The sequence below is a fragment of the Patagioenas fasciata genome, chromosome 7 (assembly GCF_037038585.1).
Source record: "Patagioenas fasciata isolate bPatFas1 chromosome 7, bPatFas1.hap1, whole genome shotgun sequence".
NCBI lineage: Eukaryota > Metazoa > Chordata > Aves > Columbiformes > Columbidae > Patagioenas > Patagioenas fasciata.
The window spans coordinates 38,878,673-38,894,929 of record NC_092526.1 but is presented as its reverse complement, the minus strand read 5'-3'; the positions used below and the strand labels follow the sequence as shown (position 1 = coordinate 38,894,929).

The following is a 16,257-nucleotide window of genomic DNA, read 5'->3' as shown; positions in this document are numbered from 1 at the left end:
CTGGGCTGGTATTTATTAGTTATAGTCTTGGTCCTAGGAGTATTAATTACAGTGTCCACAAGAAACACGTTCACCTACTTTACCTGTAGCGTAAAGCCTTTGTTGTTATTTATAACAGTCAATGTCATAGTCACTACTGTGAGTGGAATAGAAATACATTGATTTGCATATAATTTCTTTACCGATGCTGCGGCTTTGTGTCTTGCACAGTAATCCATAGTGGCAGCTGTTGGGAGTCATCCAGAGACTGCCAGTCTCGTCACATCAGTCTTTTCCAGATCACCGTGGAGATGTTTGTGGTTAAATTACTTGTGGTGCCACACGGTGATACCAGACGCAGTGACTGCACAGATGCTGTCTGCTTTGTACTTAAAATTACAGGTTTGTGTCACGAGTAGGCTATGAGATACATGCAGAAAATGTGGTAGTACGTGTGTCTGCATTATACGGGGATTATGCTACAAGTGAGGTTTCATGTGGAATTCTCTGTATTCAGTCACTATTTCCATGAAATTATAACTTCTGCAAAAACAGTGTATGGAGCCTGAAACTACCATATTTTGTAGGGAGCAGAGCAGACTCCCAGCTTGCTTTTTTGTTAAAAAACCTCATACGTATTGAAGGAAAAAAAAAGTCAGTTTAATAATTGAACTTGATGTGCTTTTAGCTTTTAAGGACTGCTGTAGCTGAGTTGTTGTTACTAGAGATATGAGCATTTTTAGTGGTTTTTGACCAAAATGGCCAATCTTAATGCATGTTCTATCAACATCATTAATTACTTGTATCCAGTCTTTGTTGACTTGTTGACCGTTTAGATTAAATTCTACGAAGATTTTCTCTCACGGAATTGTTGCGAGCCTGCAGTACGTGTCTGTGGAGCACCCTGCAACCAGCGCCCTTTCAGTGCTCTGGCGTGGTTATTGTCACTGCCCTATTTATAAACATGTTCACTGAGTTACAAATACCTCTATTATTCTTCTGTTATTTATATCTATTGTCTCTTAACAGCTATTTTTTTGAGTATCACAAATAACTGCAACGCAATCAGGTCTCATGGTTTTTTTGTACATTTGCGGCAAGCCTTGTTGACTTCCTTAAGCACGTAATACGCCCAGTGTTTTGTTTTAAAGGTTAGATTGCCGTAAAATGCTTCGCCAAACTGGGATATGATGGGCAACGCTGGTGACTGTAAATAAGAGAGTCTGGGAGTGACAGCAGGTGAACGTGCAGGGACACGTGGGCTCTGGCATCTCAACAACCATTTGCCCAAGGAGTTTCCTTTGAAACAACTTAGATGAAAAGAGAGCACTGGGACATAAACATTTTCTCTTATTGATCCTAGTTTATCTAAAAAGCTTTCTCTAAGTCTGCTGAAGTCACTTGCTAGGTTGTTGATTTTCTTTTAATCATTCTATTAAATAAACTCTGTGATATCCTTGCTGAAGAAGATGGTGAGTTCACAGTGGGAAGTAATCAAAAAGGTACATGGTTAAAGTGATGCAGAGGATAGAATGCTAAATGTCAGAAAAAACGGGTTTAACCCAGTGCCTTTTCCCTGGATTGCATCTCCCTTTATAGCTTTGAAAGCCTAGTTGTGAGTGACTTAATTTGTTCTAGTGACAAAGTTTTCTTAAATAAGTTTTGTGGAACACGATCTCATATTTTTCAGAGTTTGTGTGAAGTCAACTTTCTCCTCGTTCAATGTTGGGTATATCTGGAGCAAACTGTTCTTACAGCAAAAACATTTGTTTTCCTGAATTATCAGTCTCCTGGAAAGAACGCATTCTTCTAGAATTATGTTCATGTGTTTATGTATTCCAAGCTTATGTATTCTGAGTATCTTTCTATCCTGAAGCAATTATTTTGATGGACAAAGTTAAAGTATTGAAGGCGGTAAAAAGGTAGTTAAAATGGGGTACTGGAGGGAATTAGTGATGTTTTAAAGCAAGCTGTTATTCGGCATAAGCTGATCTCATTATTGAAGAGGCAGGAGTGTACGGTCCATAGGGGGAAGTACAACACTGTAATTTCATGCAGGAGTTCTTTTGAAATTCAAATGTCAATGTTTGACTCTCAGAAGCCTTTGTTAATTCGGGCATTTTTATGTAACAGATCTGAACTATAAAACTATGGTTATAAAACGATAACAGCTACTGCCTTCCAAAGAAGGGGCTTATGATTTTACAGAGTATTCACATTAATTAACATATATATCACTTTCTGTATGACTGTGTGATAACTTCTAGAGAATCATAGGTACCCCAATTCTATTTTTGTCTTACTTTTCAGTGAAGAAGGAATTTCTTGCGATCTGTATGATGTCTGGAGGAATGTCAGTGATAATGGGGCATGTGTGCTATCAAGACCACAGAGATAGGCACAGTCATTCTCCCCTCCTATTTTTTGTTCTGAAATGTAATATTTTTCTGGGGAAACTGTGTAGGTGACACATGCTGTTGAGCGGTTTGTTGTATGCAACGCATCTGCGGAAACCTGTGTGTTAGTACGGTGTTGAACTCAACTCTCTAAATATTAGAGTCCTGTTTGCAGGTGATTGTACTTACTGCTTCTGAAGAGGTCTGTGTGTTTATGGGGCCGTATTTCTAGGTGGTAGGCTGAGATGTATTCTAGCGGGAACAGCCACAGATACGTGTTTTCAAGACATCTGGAGCTCAGGAATCCATCAGTCATCAAGAAAAAATATTCTAATCAACATTTTTTCTGATGCCACCGTACAAGAAGCATCAAAATGTGAGATTCTCCGCTGGTTTGAACTGATGGGGTTCTGCTGAGATTTCTTTTAAGTGTTAACTGCAGTTTCCAGTATTGTTAGCCATAAAAATATTACTTAGGTGTCTCTGGTCCTGTGAAGGAATTGTATTCTTGCTATACACAAGATCCAGCCTTGCAAACCCATAATGACCCTGGCAATGTGTGCATGCTTCTGGTGGGTGGCCCGTTTTACAGTTTTGTGCTCAATTTCAAGCACAGCTTCTCTTGTGTTAATCCCACGGCCACGGTTCTATCAACTCTGCTTTTCCTGTGCGTAGCGCTGTATAAACCCAAACCAAAGCAGTGGTGCTTCTGCTGGGAACTGGGAGAAAAGGTCCCCATGCTGGGGTTTTAAGTGCTCTGCATTTTCTAATATATTCATCAACGATTTGGATGAGGGAATAGAGTGACTATCAGCAAGTTTGTTGATGACACCAAGCTGGGGGGAGTGGCTGACACACCAGAGGTTGTGCTGCCATCCAGAGACCTGGACAGGATGGAGAGTTGGGTGGGGAAAAATGTAATGAAATATAACAAGGGCAAGTGTAGAGTCTTGAATCTGGGCAGGAACAACCCCAGGTTCCAGTATAAGTTGGGGAATGACCTATTAGAGAGCAGCGTAGGGGAAAGGGACCTGGGGGTCCTGGGGACAGCAGGATGACCATGAACCAGCACTGGGCCCTTGTGGCCAGGAAGGCCAATGGTACCTGGGGTGGATTAGAAGGGGGGAGGTCAGTAGGTCGATAGAGGTTCTCCTGCCCCTCTACTCTGCCCTGGTGAGACCACATCTGGAATATTGTGTCCAGTTGTGGCCCCTCAGTTCCAGAAGGACAGGGAACTGCTGGAGAGAGTCCAGCGCAGGGCAACAAAGATGCTGAAGGGAGTGGAGCATCTCCCTTATGAGGAAAGGCTGAGTGAGCTGGGGCTCTGGAGCTGGAGAAGAGGAGACTGAGGGGTGACTCATTCATGGGGATCAATACGGAAAGGGGGAGTGTCAGGAGGATGGAGCCAGGCTCTTCTCGGTGACAACCAGTGATAGGACAAGGGGCAATGGGTGCAAACTGGAACACAGGAGGTTCCACTTAAATATGAGAAGAAACTTGTTCCTGGTGAGGGTGGCAGAGCCTGGCCCAGGCTGCCCAGGGAGGTTGTGGAGTCTCCTTCTCTGCAGACATTCAAACCCACCTGGACACCTTCCTGTGTAACCTCAGCTGGGATTGCACTGGATGAGCTTTCAAGGTCCCTTCCAATCCCTGACATTCTGGGATTCTGTGATTATTTCTAGCAATTAGTCCTGCATTGCATAGTCCTGAATACATTGCATCCCATCTTTTTGTGGAATGTGCATGTCAGTGTAGTGAGAATATATAACAAACTCCCCTCCATTGTCACATTATTGACTGTCTAGACAATAGAGTAGTGAGGTGGGTTGCAAAGTGGCTTAAAGAGAGAAGCCAGAGAGTGGTGGTCAATGGTGCAGAGTCCAGTTGGAGGCCAGTATCTAGTGGAGTGCCTCAGGGGTCAGTACTGGGGCCAATATTATTCAATAAATTCATTAATGATTTAGACGAGGGAGTTGAGTGTACTATCAGCAAGTTTGCTGATGACACTAAGCTGGGAGGAGTGGCTGACACGCTAGAAGGCTGTGCTGCCATCCAGAGACCTGGACAGGCTGGAGAGTTGAGCGGGGGATAACCTGATGGAATTTAACAAGGGAAAGTGTAGAGTCCTGCATCTGGGCAGGAACAATCCCAAGTTCCAGTATAGGTTGGGGAATGACCTATTAGAGAGCAGTGTAGGGGAAAGGGACCTGGGGGTCCTGGTGGACAACAGGATGACCATGAGCCAGCACTGGGCCCTTGTGGCCAGGAAGGCTGATGGCATCCTTGGGTGTATTACAAGGGGGGTGGTCAGTAGATCGAGAGAGGTCCTCCTTCCCCTCTACTCTGCCCTGGTGAGACCCCATCTGGAATATTGTGTCCAGTTCTGGGCCCCTCAGTTCAAGAAGGACAGGGAACTGCTGGAGAGAGTCCAGCGCAGGGCAACAAAGATGATTAAGGGAGTGGAGCATCTCCCTTATGAAGAAAGGCTGAGGGAGCTGGGGCTCTTTAGTTTGGAGAAGAGGAGACTGAGGGGTGACCTTATTAATGTTTATAAATATATAAAGGGTGAGTGCCACGAGGATGGAGTCAGGCTCTTCTCAGTGGCAAACAATGATAGGACAAGGGGCAATGGGATCAAGCTGGAACACAAGAGGTTCCACTTAAATTTGAGAAAGAACTTCTTCTCAGTGAGGGTAACAGAGCACTGGAACAGGCTACCCAGGGAGGTTGTGGAGTCTCCTTCCCTGGAGACATTCAAAGCCCGCCTGGACACCTTCCTGTGCGACCTCACCTAGGCGTTCCTGCTCCAGCAGGGGGATTGGACTAGATGATCTTTTGAGGTCCCTTCCAATCCCAAACATACTGTGATACTGTGAAGCAGCAGCTGATACCTTTTCCATTGCTGGATTCTTTTCAGAAGTGATGAACTGAGAGAAGGCGTTTAGTGACAACAGACTGAATTAACTGCAGCTCCAGAAACTCTCTGAAAAATAAAGTTTGGGTCGCAATAAAGCTGAGCAGTGTTGCTGCAAAGTAGAAGTCTTGGTGAAATGGTTCATAGTCTTACCGAGTTCTCATGCAGTCATAATGCATTCCCAGGGTATTTAAGAGATGCTCAAGGCTTGAGTCCTGGTTACTTGACATGTATTTTACAATATGAAGACTCCAGTACTTTGTATAAATCCTGCCAGCTTTTGGAAGTGCCGAAACTCCAGTTTTATGTGAGCTAGAGATCCTTGTGTGACCATTTGGATGTAAGTATTGTTGGTAGGTCAACAGAATTTCTCCATTTAGGGAGAACCTACAGGTCCTGACCCATGATTTTTAGGTCTGATAAATCTTTCCAGGTGATAAGAAAATCTGTTTGCATTTGGATTTTGCTGTAAAGTGTTTGGTAAATAGAGAATAAATGTTGACCTGTAACTGCAGCAAATTTAAAAGTAAATAAATGATCCTTTGTGGCTGAGCCAGCTTGCAGGATGGATTTCTGATCCTTCTGAGCAGGGATAAGAGAGTATTTTATCTCGAAGTAGTGAAATAGCGCAGCTCTCAAGCAATCCTGCTGTGTGTCTCAAAGCCTGACACAAAACATTGCAGGTTTGTATTTTAGAACTACTGATATATTGTTAAACCAAGTCCGAGGAGCGGAGCTGCTAAAATTTTCATGCGCCTGCTCTGATTGGTGTGACCTGGGTGCCGTAATTCCTGCCTGCCTGTGGCCATTGCTGCACCTAGAAGTAAATCCTCATCAACCTCACGCAGAAGAGTTATCCCAATGAAGAAGGAAAACAGAGAGATTGTTCCAGATAGGGAAGATCCCACAGGATCAAGGGTAGCTGTAATTCCAGCTGTTCTGCTGAAAGAATGCAGAGGAACAACAGCAGAGGTCAGACTTCGGTTGCACATAACACTCTCTTGTGTGCAGTAAATGCAAAAAAAGCAGTTGCTTTAACTATTTTATAGATTACTAAGATAAAATACCTTTACTACCACCTCTCCATGGTGGAGAGAAGTCCCATTTTCATACCATTAAATAATTTAAGAATAAAACATGTGTAACTATGTTTATTTGCAACTTGCAAGTCTGCTGAAAGATAATAATTCATGTTAATCCTATTATGTTGAAATGAACTCGTCTTCAGAGATGAATACTGATCTCGTTTCCTTCCCTCTGGACCGATACAAGATATACACAAGTGGCTCTGTGTGAATTGTGGCTCGTGACTGCTCGGATAATTCCTACCCCAGAGTGACCATGGACATCTCGCTGGAAAAAATGAGCCATTGGTTTTTTTACTGACTGGGTGGAAATACAGTTAAAATTATCAATTTTTTTTAAAAAGGCAGCATTTACCAGCTTTATAGTGAAAAACGCTATTCAGACTTTCTTTGAGACAGATTCCCAATTTTCTACAGGTTGAGAGAAAAACATATTTCAGTTACAGTTATTGTGTGTTTATACGATGAAGGTGTATCTGCCCAAACTGGGGCTCTGGGAACAGGAGTGAACCATGACTTCCATTATCTCTCTTTTGCCTTTGGGTCAGCTGTGAAGGGTTTAATGCCATTTTTATTCTGTTTTCCAGCTGAAATAAAGATCTGTTTTAAATACTACCATGGGGTTAGTGGAGCCCTCCGAGCTACAACTCCATGCATCACTGTGAAAAACCCTGCTGTGATGGTAGGTTTAGCCTATTTAATATTACCTGTCAGACACACCTATTGATATGTCTCCTAGTTTTACCACTAACTGCAGGTTTTGCAGAAAACTATATCCCCTGAAAAAAGAAATATCATTAAAATTGTAAAACACATTTTGTGTGTTTTTCATGGTAAAATGACATAAAAATCACTGAGCTTAGCTGGAATCTTTTACGCTAAAGACTTCGTTTTGCTTGCTTTTCATTTTGCAGCTTACAGTTTGCTGTGATTTAACACCATAGTATAAATTTCTTCACACTGGTTATCTAACTCAAACTGAATCCTTTTTAAAAGTCTCAATTTCTTTTTATTATTTGTTAATATTAGAAATGAAATTGTTGCTGAAAGAGCAATTTTTAGTATAAAAATGAGACTTGGCAGAATTCTCTAACTACTGAGAACTTTTGTCAGTATCTCTTGGATCTCTGTGCTCTTTTTGTTGCACAGTAAATGATCTATTTGTGGAAGGTGACAAAAGTTGCGCGTGCTGTCCCTGGCCAGCTCAGTGCTTTGATATATGTTACCGATCCACACTGTTGATTTCATTTTACAGAAGGGAAATGTGTAAGAAAATACAGTCTCCTTTTCTCAGATTAATAGTGTCTACATATGTATTAGCCTATACATGTTTGGAAGATTCCAAGTGCTGCTGTATTAGCACTGCAGGGCAGAAATAATAGATATTCTCTAGAAACACATGCTGTAGCTTTTCCGATCCATGGTAAGATGCGCTAGTTGGCCAGGTTCTTCTCCTCCATAATATCTGACATTATTGTATTATCCATCCTCAAACATATACAAAGCAGACAAAGACTTCTGTGGTGTATTTAATTGTTTTTTCTCCTCTTCAGATGGGAGTTGAAGGCACAGATGAAGGTGCTTCTGGAGCCCAGCACTCTAGGAAGTTGGTCAGCTTTACCCTATCAGGTAAAAACCAACACTAGTCTGTTTGAAAAATTACTGTTTAAAAAGAATTGCCATTTAAAATAAGGTCAAAGATAGAACACTTCTCTTCATTAGCCTCTGTAGGAGCACACTCTAGTGGCTTGAAAGATCTTATTTCAGAACTCCTGGTTGTTGAGAACAAGCCAGAATAGTGAATCTCCAGGAGTGGAAGAAATTGATTTGATGGATCCCAGCATGATGAATTTGGAGAAATTTCCAGTTTGCACAAGAGAGAGTTCCTTTCAGATTGAAGAGTGGAAAACTTAGCTTCTCAATAGAGTTCAAGCTGTTTCCATCAATTTGAAGTAGTAAAAAAGCAATGACTGCAAATGGTGGTTTAGAAACAAAAAAATATCTTTATTTGTAACAGAGCTAAGCTGTCACTACAGCCAAAGAGCTGGAGCGGTACAGTCTACCAGCTGCACTTGTTTTGATTGGCACTTCATTCCACAGCAAGTTTTGTGTGAGACTAAAGCATATTCAGCTTGAGCAAAGGCGGCAAGAAATTGCTTTTGAATCTCAAGAACTGACAATGAAAACATTTAGAAAGTGTAGGGGTAGAGCAGAAAAAAACCCCTTTTTGAAATGCAGTTATCTAGGATACAGCTGATAGGTTGTATAGACTCACATAGAATACTATAAAAAATGATAGGTTTGTGTATTCAGAAAAACCTGCTTTGTTTAATAGAAGGTTAAGACTCAGCCTGAGGACCCCCCTAAGTTAATTTAAAGACGTCTTGACTGATACGTGTGTAGCTTATTTCCTGGAATATTTTTGTTGCTTTTAAAGGCAATTACCCTTTATTTCATGATATTTCTACTGCGTGGCTTAATTTTGAACATTGGGTAGATTTGCAGGTTTTTTTTACTGGATCCACGTTTCATTTGAGTGCAGTGAATTCTGCCTGCGTGTATAAACCGCTCGTGTTGTATGTATGAGCTGGTTGCATTAGTCATGAAGACTTCATGCTGCATTTTGGGGTACTTGATGGAGAAAGACACAAAAGTCTTGTGCTTCAGCAAACCTAAACACAGAAATATTTTAGTTATGTTTAAAATCTAGTATGATGTAAAAAAATCCTCTTTCTTGTTGAAACTTGTGCTGTCATTGGAGTCCTTAGGCATAAGAACATGCACCTGAGGAAATTATTATTTATTGTTGCAAGTTGCAAGGTTTCCATAGGAAGAAAGAAGCTTTTTCGAGAGACTTTGTCTCCTTTTATGTGAGATAGGTTATTTTTTTCTAAGTTGGGAGAAAGTGTCCAGAGTGACCTGTTTGACATTATGTTTAGCAAAGTCTCAACTCTGGGCAAGTGTGGGGTCACTATGTTACCTCCCATAGTATTTTTAGCTTAACCCCTTACCCTTACCCGCAAACAGAGTAAGGGCTGTATTTTGTCGGTTTTGTTTTTTCTTTTTAAGAGTGGAAACACCTTATGTACTGAGAAAAACATTAGTAGGTGAGTTACAAGTTCATGCTGTTTGATTTACGAATGACTGGAGGCTAAAGTGTAAAGGAGGATGTCAAGACCTTTCCTCCCTATATTCTCTGGGGAAAACACCTGACCTCTTCCTTTATCTGTCTTCTGTACACTGGATCCAGTTAATGTGTGAGTAATTTTAAGTTGCTTTGTTTAGTAGTTTATTGTGAATTGATTTCCTGGATAATACTTAGGAATGCACTACCTTGTGAACTAGCTTAAATTTGCTTAATTCCTTTTTCCATCCTTGTTTTGCTTTATAGATATTAGAGCAGTGGGACTTAAAAAAGGCATGTTCTTCAACCCTGATCCTTACCTAAAGATGTCCATTCAGCCAGGGAAGAAAAGTACATTTCCTACATTTGCGCATCACGGCCAGGAAAGAAGGTCGACTATCATCAGCAACACGACTAATCCAGTTTGGCACAGAGAGGTAACGTGTTCCTTTGAGAGCTGCGTGCCAGCTGACGCAGTGTATTTCCTCTCTATGCATTAGTCCTTACTCCCTGAAAGCTGTGAGCTTATTTTGTAGCTCGTCATTTAAACTGACACAGAAATTGTAGTCATTTTAGGAACCCCGTTGTTGGATAGAAACAGCTATCATCTGCATATTTAAGCTGCACTGCTGTGAGGTTTTCATTCTCTTCTCCGCTAGCAAGAGTTGAACTCTGTAGATTTCTTGAAATCGCAAAAATTAATTAATTAAAATGGATTATATGTTGTGAGAAGGCTCTTTAAAGTACAATAAGTGAGCGTTTATGCCCAGTGACTGCAACAACTGTTCATTTGGAATTGATACTCTCATTGTGCCCAGCGGGCAGCACGCTTTGGGATGCCACGATACTACAGAGGAATAATTCTTCATCTCTCTGTCTGTCCATCCATCTACCAGTAGATGGAAAGAAAATCTACTCTTTATTTTTCCTCTTTTTTTCTCCTCCAGTTCTCCTTGGTTTTGAAGCTTATTAGGGAAGCGTTACTGTTCACTGGTGCACACAATATATCAGCTTGCATTAGCGGCTGGATCTTCCCTGTAGCAACGCTCTGATGGCAAGAGCTAATGATCCCATTACATATGCTGTCCTAGTCATGCGGAATTGATCATGTTTTACGTCTCCACTCCTTTCTGCAAAATAATTTGTGATTTTCTAGAAAACTGAGAATGACAAATTTTTAAGTTCTGTTTATCACAGAAACTCAGCTCTGAGAAAGTTTTGATTCCTGACCCAATTTAATTGCTGGTTCTTAATATATCTAGCTGATATCCACAGCTGAATGGCAGAGTTGTTCCTCCTTTAGTTCTTTGCTCAATACATCTTAGCTCTCCAGACCGATGTGTATTAGGCATTTTACTCAGGTTGTGATTTACTTGGAGGTCTTAAAGATGGCAGAGAGTATAACCAGATGACCTCAGCTTTCCTGAGTAGGTTACCACATACTTTTTAGTTTATTTATCTGAAATATCTTAAAATCCAGAGGAAAAATAAAAATCTGTTGTTCCTAAGCTTGCTTTCCTAAGGGAATTTTTTATCACAGTGTATGTGTGTCTCCCACAATGCCCACTCATATATTTGCCCTGTACCTCTTTTGAATCTCTTGGCCGTCTTCAGGCAGACTTGACCGAGCAGCACGTACCTCAAAGGTGACATATTCATAAACTGCATGAAAACTGATGCTCGGCTGAAGAGACTAACGGTGATAGTGTTCCCGTGTAGAGCAAGGCGGAAGAGTGATATAACAAGACATCCAGAAATCTTTTATAAATTAGCACCATATTGTTGAAAGGCCCCAAGCGCAGAGAAAGGTTGTGTTGGAGCTTGCTGAGATTTGTGAACTTTGGAGCAAAAATCTATACAAAATTCTCTTCCTTGAGTTACACTGCTGCTGAAAATACTGTAAACACATTGCCCTTTTGACTTCTGTCATGCATGCGAAAAATGAATGCAAAGGGTGGTTCCTCTCTCCTACGTTGACCTGGCTACTCTTATAGACCCTGGCAGAGCACAGCAAGGATTCTTTCTCTTTTTGCTTTAGAATTGCAGCCAGCACTAGGATGCATTGCTTTCTCCTTTCTGACACACACCATGAATGTGCAGTTTATTTCTGAGCAGTTCTTTCCAAGGAACATTGAAAGGGTCTGGGCTTCCTGAGAGGCTCGTTACATATGCAAAAATACAGTGCATAATAAATGCATTGGCATTATTTTGCGATGTGGAAACTGCTGTCATTGCTTTCAGAGTATGTGGCATGCTAGTAGTAATTATGTACATACGTTCTGATTAAAGGTGTATTGATATGGTGTCAAATATGTTCTTTTCTTCCAGAAATATTCTTTTGTTGCACTTCTAACAGATGTCCTGGAAATTGAGGTTAAAGACAAATTTGCCAAGAGTCGTCCGATCATCAAGCGCTTTCTTGGGAAGTTAACCATACCAGTTCAGAGGCTGTTGGAGAGACATGCCATCGGGTAATTGATACTTTCTTAATGCATGCAGCTTTTTCTAATAAATTTGCACACTGCTAGGCACTCAGAATAGCACTGTGATACAGGCTGGTTTCAAAACCTCGTTGAGGGTGTTCATCTCCATGCCAAACCCCAAAATGTGTTTCTGCTCTGGGATTCCTCGTGTTGTGAAGTCTGTTTGAAGATTCATTTGCTGTGTTCGTCATTTCTTGCCTATGTTTTTTCAAACCAATACTCTGGAAGACATTTCATGTTTTCTTCTTCATCCTTCAGTTCTGGAGATTTGATATATCAAATCTTTTAGGGAAGGAAGGGCTGTGTAATGAACATGTAGCAAGAATATAGGTAAGTATTCAGTTTGGCTTTGCCATGCTGCTGTTAGAACTGACATTAAATCAGTCTTGTGGGTATTTTTGCCTCTATACCTGTAACTTATTTGTCCATTACAGTTAATGTAAGAAGTTAATGTATGAATGCCAGCTGCTGCAGGTTATTTCAGTCATGACCTTGCATTTATTTTAGTCTGTCACTCATAGTGCTCCTAGTAAGGGAGAGGTGTTTATACCGATATAAAGTTCTTTACATAAATAGCAATAATTTCTGATGTTGAGGGCAGAGAATTCTGGCTGTGCCTAAAAGAATGGATAGCCTAGCATTGGTCTCAAGCTGATACAAGCACTTAACTCTGAGTCCCACTGCATTAAATAACCTCTTAACAACATATTTGAAGTTAAATCAGAGCCTTAATAGCTTTTCTAAATAGAAATGCAGAAGTGCTTTATTGAATGAGAACCAAAATGTGAAGAAACTGTCTGGGAATTTTGTATATAGTAAAAACCACAAGGGGGCAGAAGGTTTTAAAAAATGAAGGGTTTTGTTAATTATAAAACATACTTGGGATTAAGGGAGGGAGGAAGTTAAAGGAAAGGGATCCTTTGCAGTTTGATTTCTTTACAACTCAAGAAGAGATTTAGGGATGTATAAGAATTGCTGGGGCATGAACTGTATTTGGAGATGATCAAAAATAGTTTGTTAGGCTGTTTTATTTGTTAACATTGTTCATGGTTGTGCTTTTCCATACAAGTCAGAGTATGTGGCTAATTTTAAGATTCTAGTAGAAATTACCTTCTTTATGCTGACTCTTATCTCATAATAGCCTCTGATTCAAAATAATAGAAAACCAAAACCAGGTGAAATTGTAAAAAAAAAACCCAAACGGTATGTTTGTTTTTGCAGAGACCAGGTTGTCAGCTATAATCTCGGCAGAAGGCTCCCAGCTGATCATGTAAGTGGATATCTCCAATTCAAAGTGGAAATCACATCTTCTGTTCACGAAGGTGAGAATTTGTCAAGGATCTGGATTTCCACATAGTTGTATGGAGAGAGTTTCTATGAGCTCCTACATGTAGGATTTTCTGTGATAGTGGACTTTCTCATTTCTGTACAATGCCTCTATTATAGATTTTTCTTTTGAGATTCAAAGTTTAGATATATCAGGTACTGCTTTGGGGATGGTAGTTCCGGAACACAAGCACTGCTCATATTATTTTCCTGGTTTTTTAGACAGATTTTTAAATGATTCTGCTTATGATTCTCATTTTCTGGGACATATTGGGTCATCACATTCATATGTGTTTATTTACATGTTTATGATCTTAGATTCTCCTTCATTAGACTTGGTATAATCTCTTTGGTAGTGAGATATTGCTCTATCTTTTAACTTGATGCAACCTTCTTCCCTTCTTTGTGCCTACATAGTCCTGTATCTCATTAATATTTTGCAGTTACTGTCTCCTCTCTCAAATGAGGTGGCTTATTTTCCTTGTCCTTTTCTATGCATTACCATCTCAGGAACTTTGCTTAAGTAGATTCACATTCTTTGCAGCATGAATCCTATAAATTAACTCAAAATATATGTTATGTATAGAGTTTGATATCTGTACACACTTTGTGATTCGTCGTGTGATCTCAGCTGCTGTTTTGCATGTTACTAAGGGTGTAATGACAGCTGGTGTCAGTGACTGGCTTTGTGTAAATCCTGCTTTTGGATGAGAACTGGTAGAAAACTGCTTCTTTGGTTTTGAGGCTGGTTTTACTGACAGTTGGCAAGATGCTGTCTTTGAAAGCAAATGGGAGTCCTTAGAAGTCATACTTCACAACCCTTAAACTTCTTATATCTTAGAAAATATTGTACACTTATACAAAGAAAATTCTGTAGTTGCTGTTATAATGCTGTGGATGCCTCTGTTGTTTTAATTGTGTTTTCTTCCGTTAGTTGTCTGATTGAAATAAGCAAACATCTTGAAAGATGTGTATTTTTATATCACTTCAGTGATGCAGAAAAAGCAGAATGACTGTCTGTTGCTGCATTGTGTTTCACATTCATTCTTTGTGTCGCTGCAGATGCTTCACCAGAAACAGTTGGCACTTTGTTAGGGGTGAACTCTGTAAATGGCGACTTGGGGAGCCCCTCGGATGATGAGGACATGCCAGCAGGACATCTCGATACATCCACAGTGTGTTCCAATGGTCCAGTCCTCGAGGAATCTTCTGGAGAAGGAATCCTGAGACACTCTTTAAGGACTAGTACAACCCTGGAAACGAACCAGGATGGTTTGACCTCTGGTGCTTCAAGATCGTCACCTTCCAGAGGTCGCCAGGACTCACTAAATGACTATCTGGATGCAATAGAACACAATAACCATCCCAGGCCCGGGACGTCTACCTGTGGGGAGCGTCCACGTGGAGCCTCCCCAAAACTGAGGAGTAGCTTCCCTACTGACACAAGACTTAATGCTATGCTTCACATCGACTCAGATGAAGAGGAGCATGAGCTACACCAAGACTTGGGTTTTCCGTCTTCCTTGGAAGACGATGGTGGTTTAGTAATGCTTAATGGTGCTACGAGAAACGTTGAAAGAAATGGTTTAGGTTACTCGTCAGATCGGGTAATGCAAGGGCCTACAGAGAATGAAAACATTTCGGCCTCCGAAGCCCCTTTGCCATCAACTGATGACCAGCAAGAGACTTCCCTGGAGCCTCCACCGTCACAGGTAGCAGGAGATGACAGCCTGCAAGGTTCCCAAAGCGAAGCACCGACAGAGCAAGTGGGCAGCGAGCCCTGCAGCACTTGGGAGGCGCAGCATCCTCCCAGCAGTGCCGACACGGGAGCTGCCGATGCTGCTGCCGCGACCAGACGGGGCGTGAGTGAAACAGAATCCATTGATCAAGGGTCTGAACCTTCCCAGATGTCATCAGAAACCGAGCAGAGCGATCCTGCTCGCACAGAAAGCGTCAGCGAGGCCAGCACCCGGCCAGAAGGGGAGAGCGATGCAGAAGGGGCAGACAGCTCCTGCAACGAAAGTGTGACCGTGCGGCGTCCCTCGGTTGAAATGCGATGTTCATCTTTTGAAAGCGCCAGGTTTCCTGAGACTCCAGCCTTTTCCTCTCAGGAGGAGGAAGAGGGAGCTTGTGCCGCTGACGGGGCTGGAGCTGAGCCAGGAGCTCAAACCCAAGATGCTGCAAGTGCTTCTGGTTCCCTGCCTGCCGTCCTGATCCCGCGGGAGGAGGCACAGGAGGCTGAGGCAGGTGAATTGCAGGACCAGGAGGAAGCAGAAGAAATCTGGCAGAGAAGAAGAAGCCTGCGGGCGGCTGCTACCGATAGCCAATCCCAGGATGAAGAAGCTGAAGGAGCCCAAGCGGCTTGCGAGGGGGCCACGGCACAGCTTGAAGGAGCTACTGGAGGTAATTACCGCAGGAGGCACTTACTGAAGTGACCTTTCTGCAGCAAATACAAATAATTTTTAAAATAAGCATCTAGAAGTAAGGATCTTCATTTCACAATTTCATTGTCTTTCAAGATTTTTTTGTTGTTCCTTTGAGATTTATTCCCTGCTTCAAGAGACTCTTGGGGTCCCTTTGCCAGACCCTTGTCTGTTTAGACACATCCTAGCACAGCTGGACCCAAGGGAGGAGAAGAGTGAGCTACTCAGATTAACACTCAAACTCTTACTAATTGTAAAATTATTGTAACGGTTGAGAATTTTGTGTCTCACTAAAATCACTGGAAGTAGAAATGTGGATGGATTGTTCCCAAGCATGTTTCACTATGGATTATCCGTTCAGTTTCCTCAGGGTTTGAAGTAGGTCTAATCAAGTGGTTTTGGGATCTATTAATTTCTTCTCTTCATAATCAACCCTTTGATTTGGAAAGTGTAGTTTTGGTATTTTTTTCAAACACCATCAATATGTTATTTTACATAATTTTCTAGACATTTGGAACTGTTTGTGA

The 16,257-nt window shown here is 41.5% G+C and overlaps 1 protein-coding gene across 3 annotated transcripts in view; it reads left to right on the top strand.

The window, feature by feature from the left end:
* The window catches only part of HECW2 (HECT, C2 and WW domain containing E3 ubiquitin protein ligase 2), a 126,350-nt gene that overhangs the window by 74,241 nt on the left and 35,852 nt on the right, over positions 1–16,257 (top strand). For all 3 annotated transcript variants that reach the window (XM_065840657.2, XM_065840656.2, XM_071811481.1), the window contains 6 exons: positions 6,962–7,056; positions 7,928–8,003; positions 9,766–9,935; positions 11,827–11,969; positions 13,203–13,303; positions 14,370–15,710. In XM_065840657.2, coding sequence (XP_065696729.1) covers positions 6,962–7,056; positions 7,928–8,003; positions 9,766–9,935; positions 11,827–11,969; positions 13,203–13,303; positions 14,370–15,710 — 1,926 coding nt within the window. The remainder of the gene's footprint in view (positions 1–6,961; positions 7,057–7,927; positions 8,004–9,765; positions 9,936–11,826; positions 11,970–13,202; positions 13,304–14,369; positions 15,711–16,257) is intronic.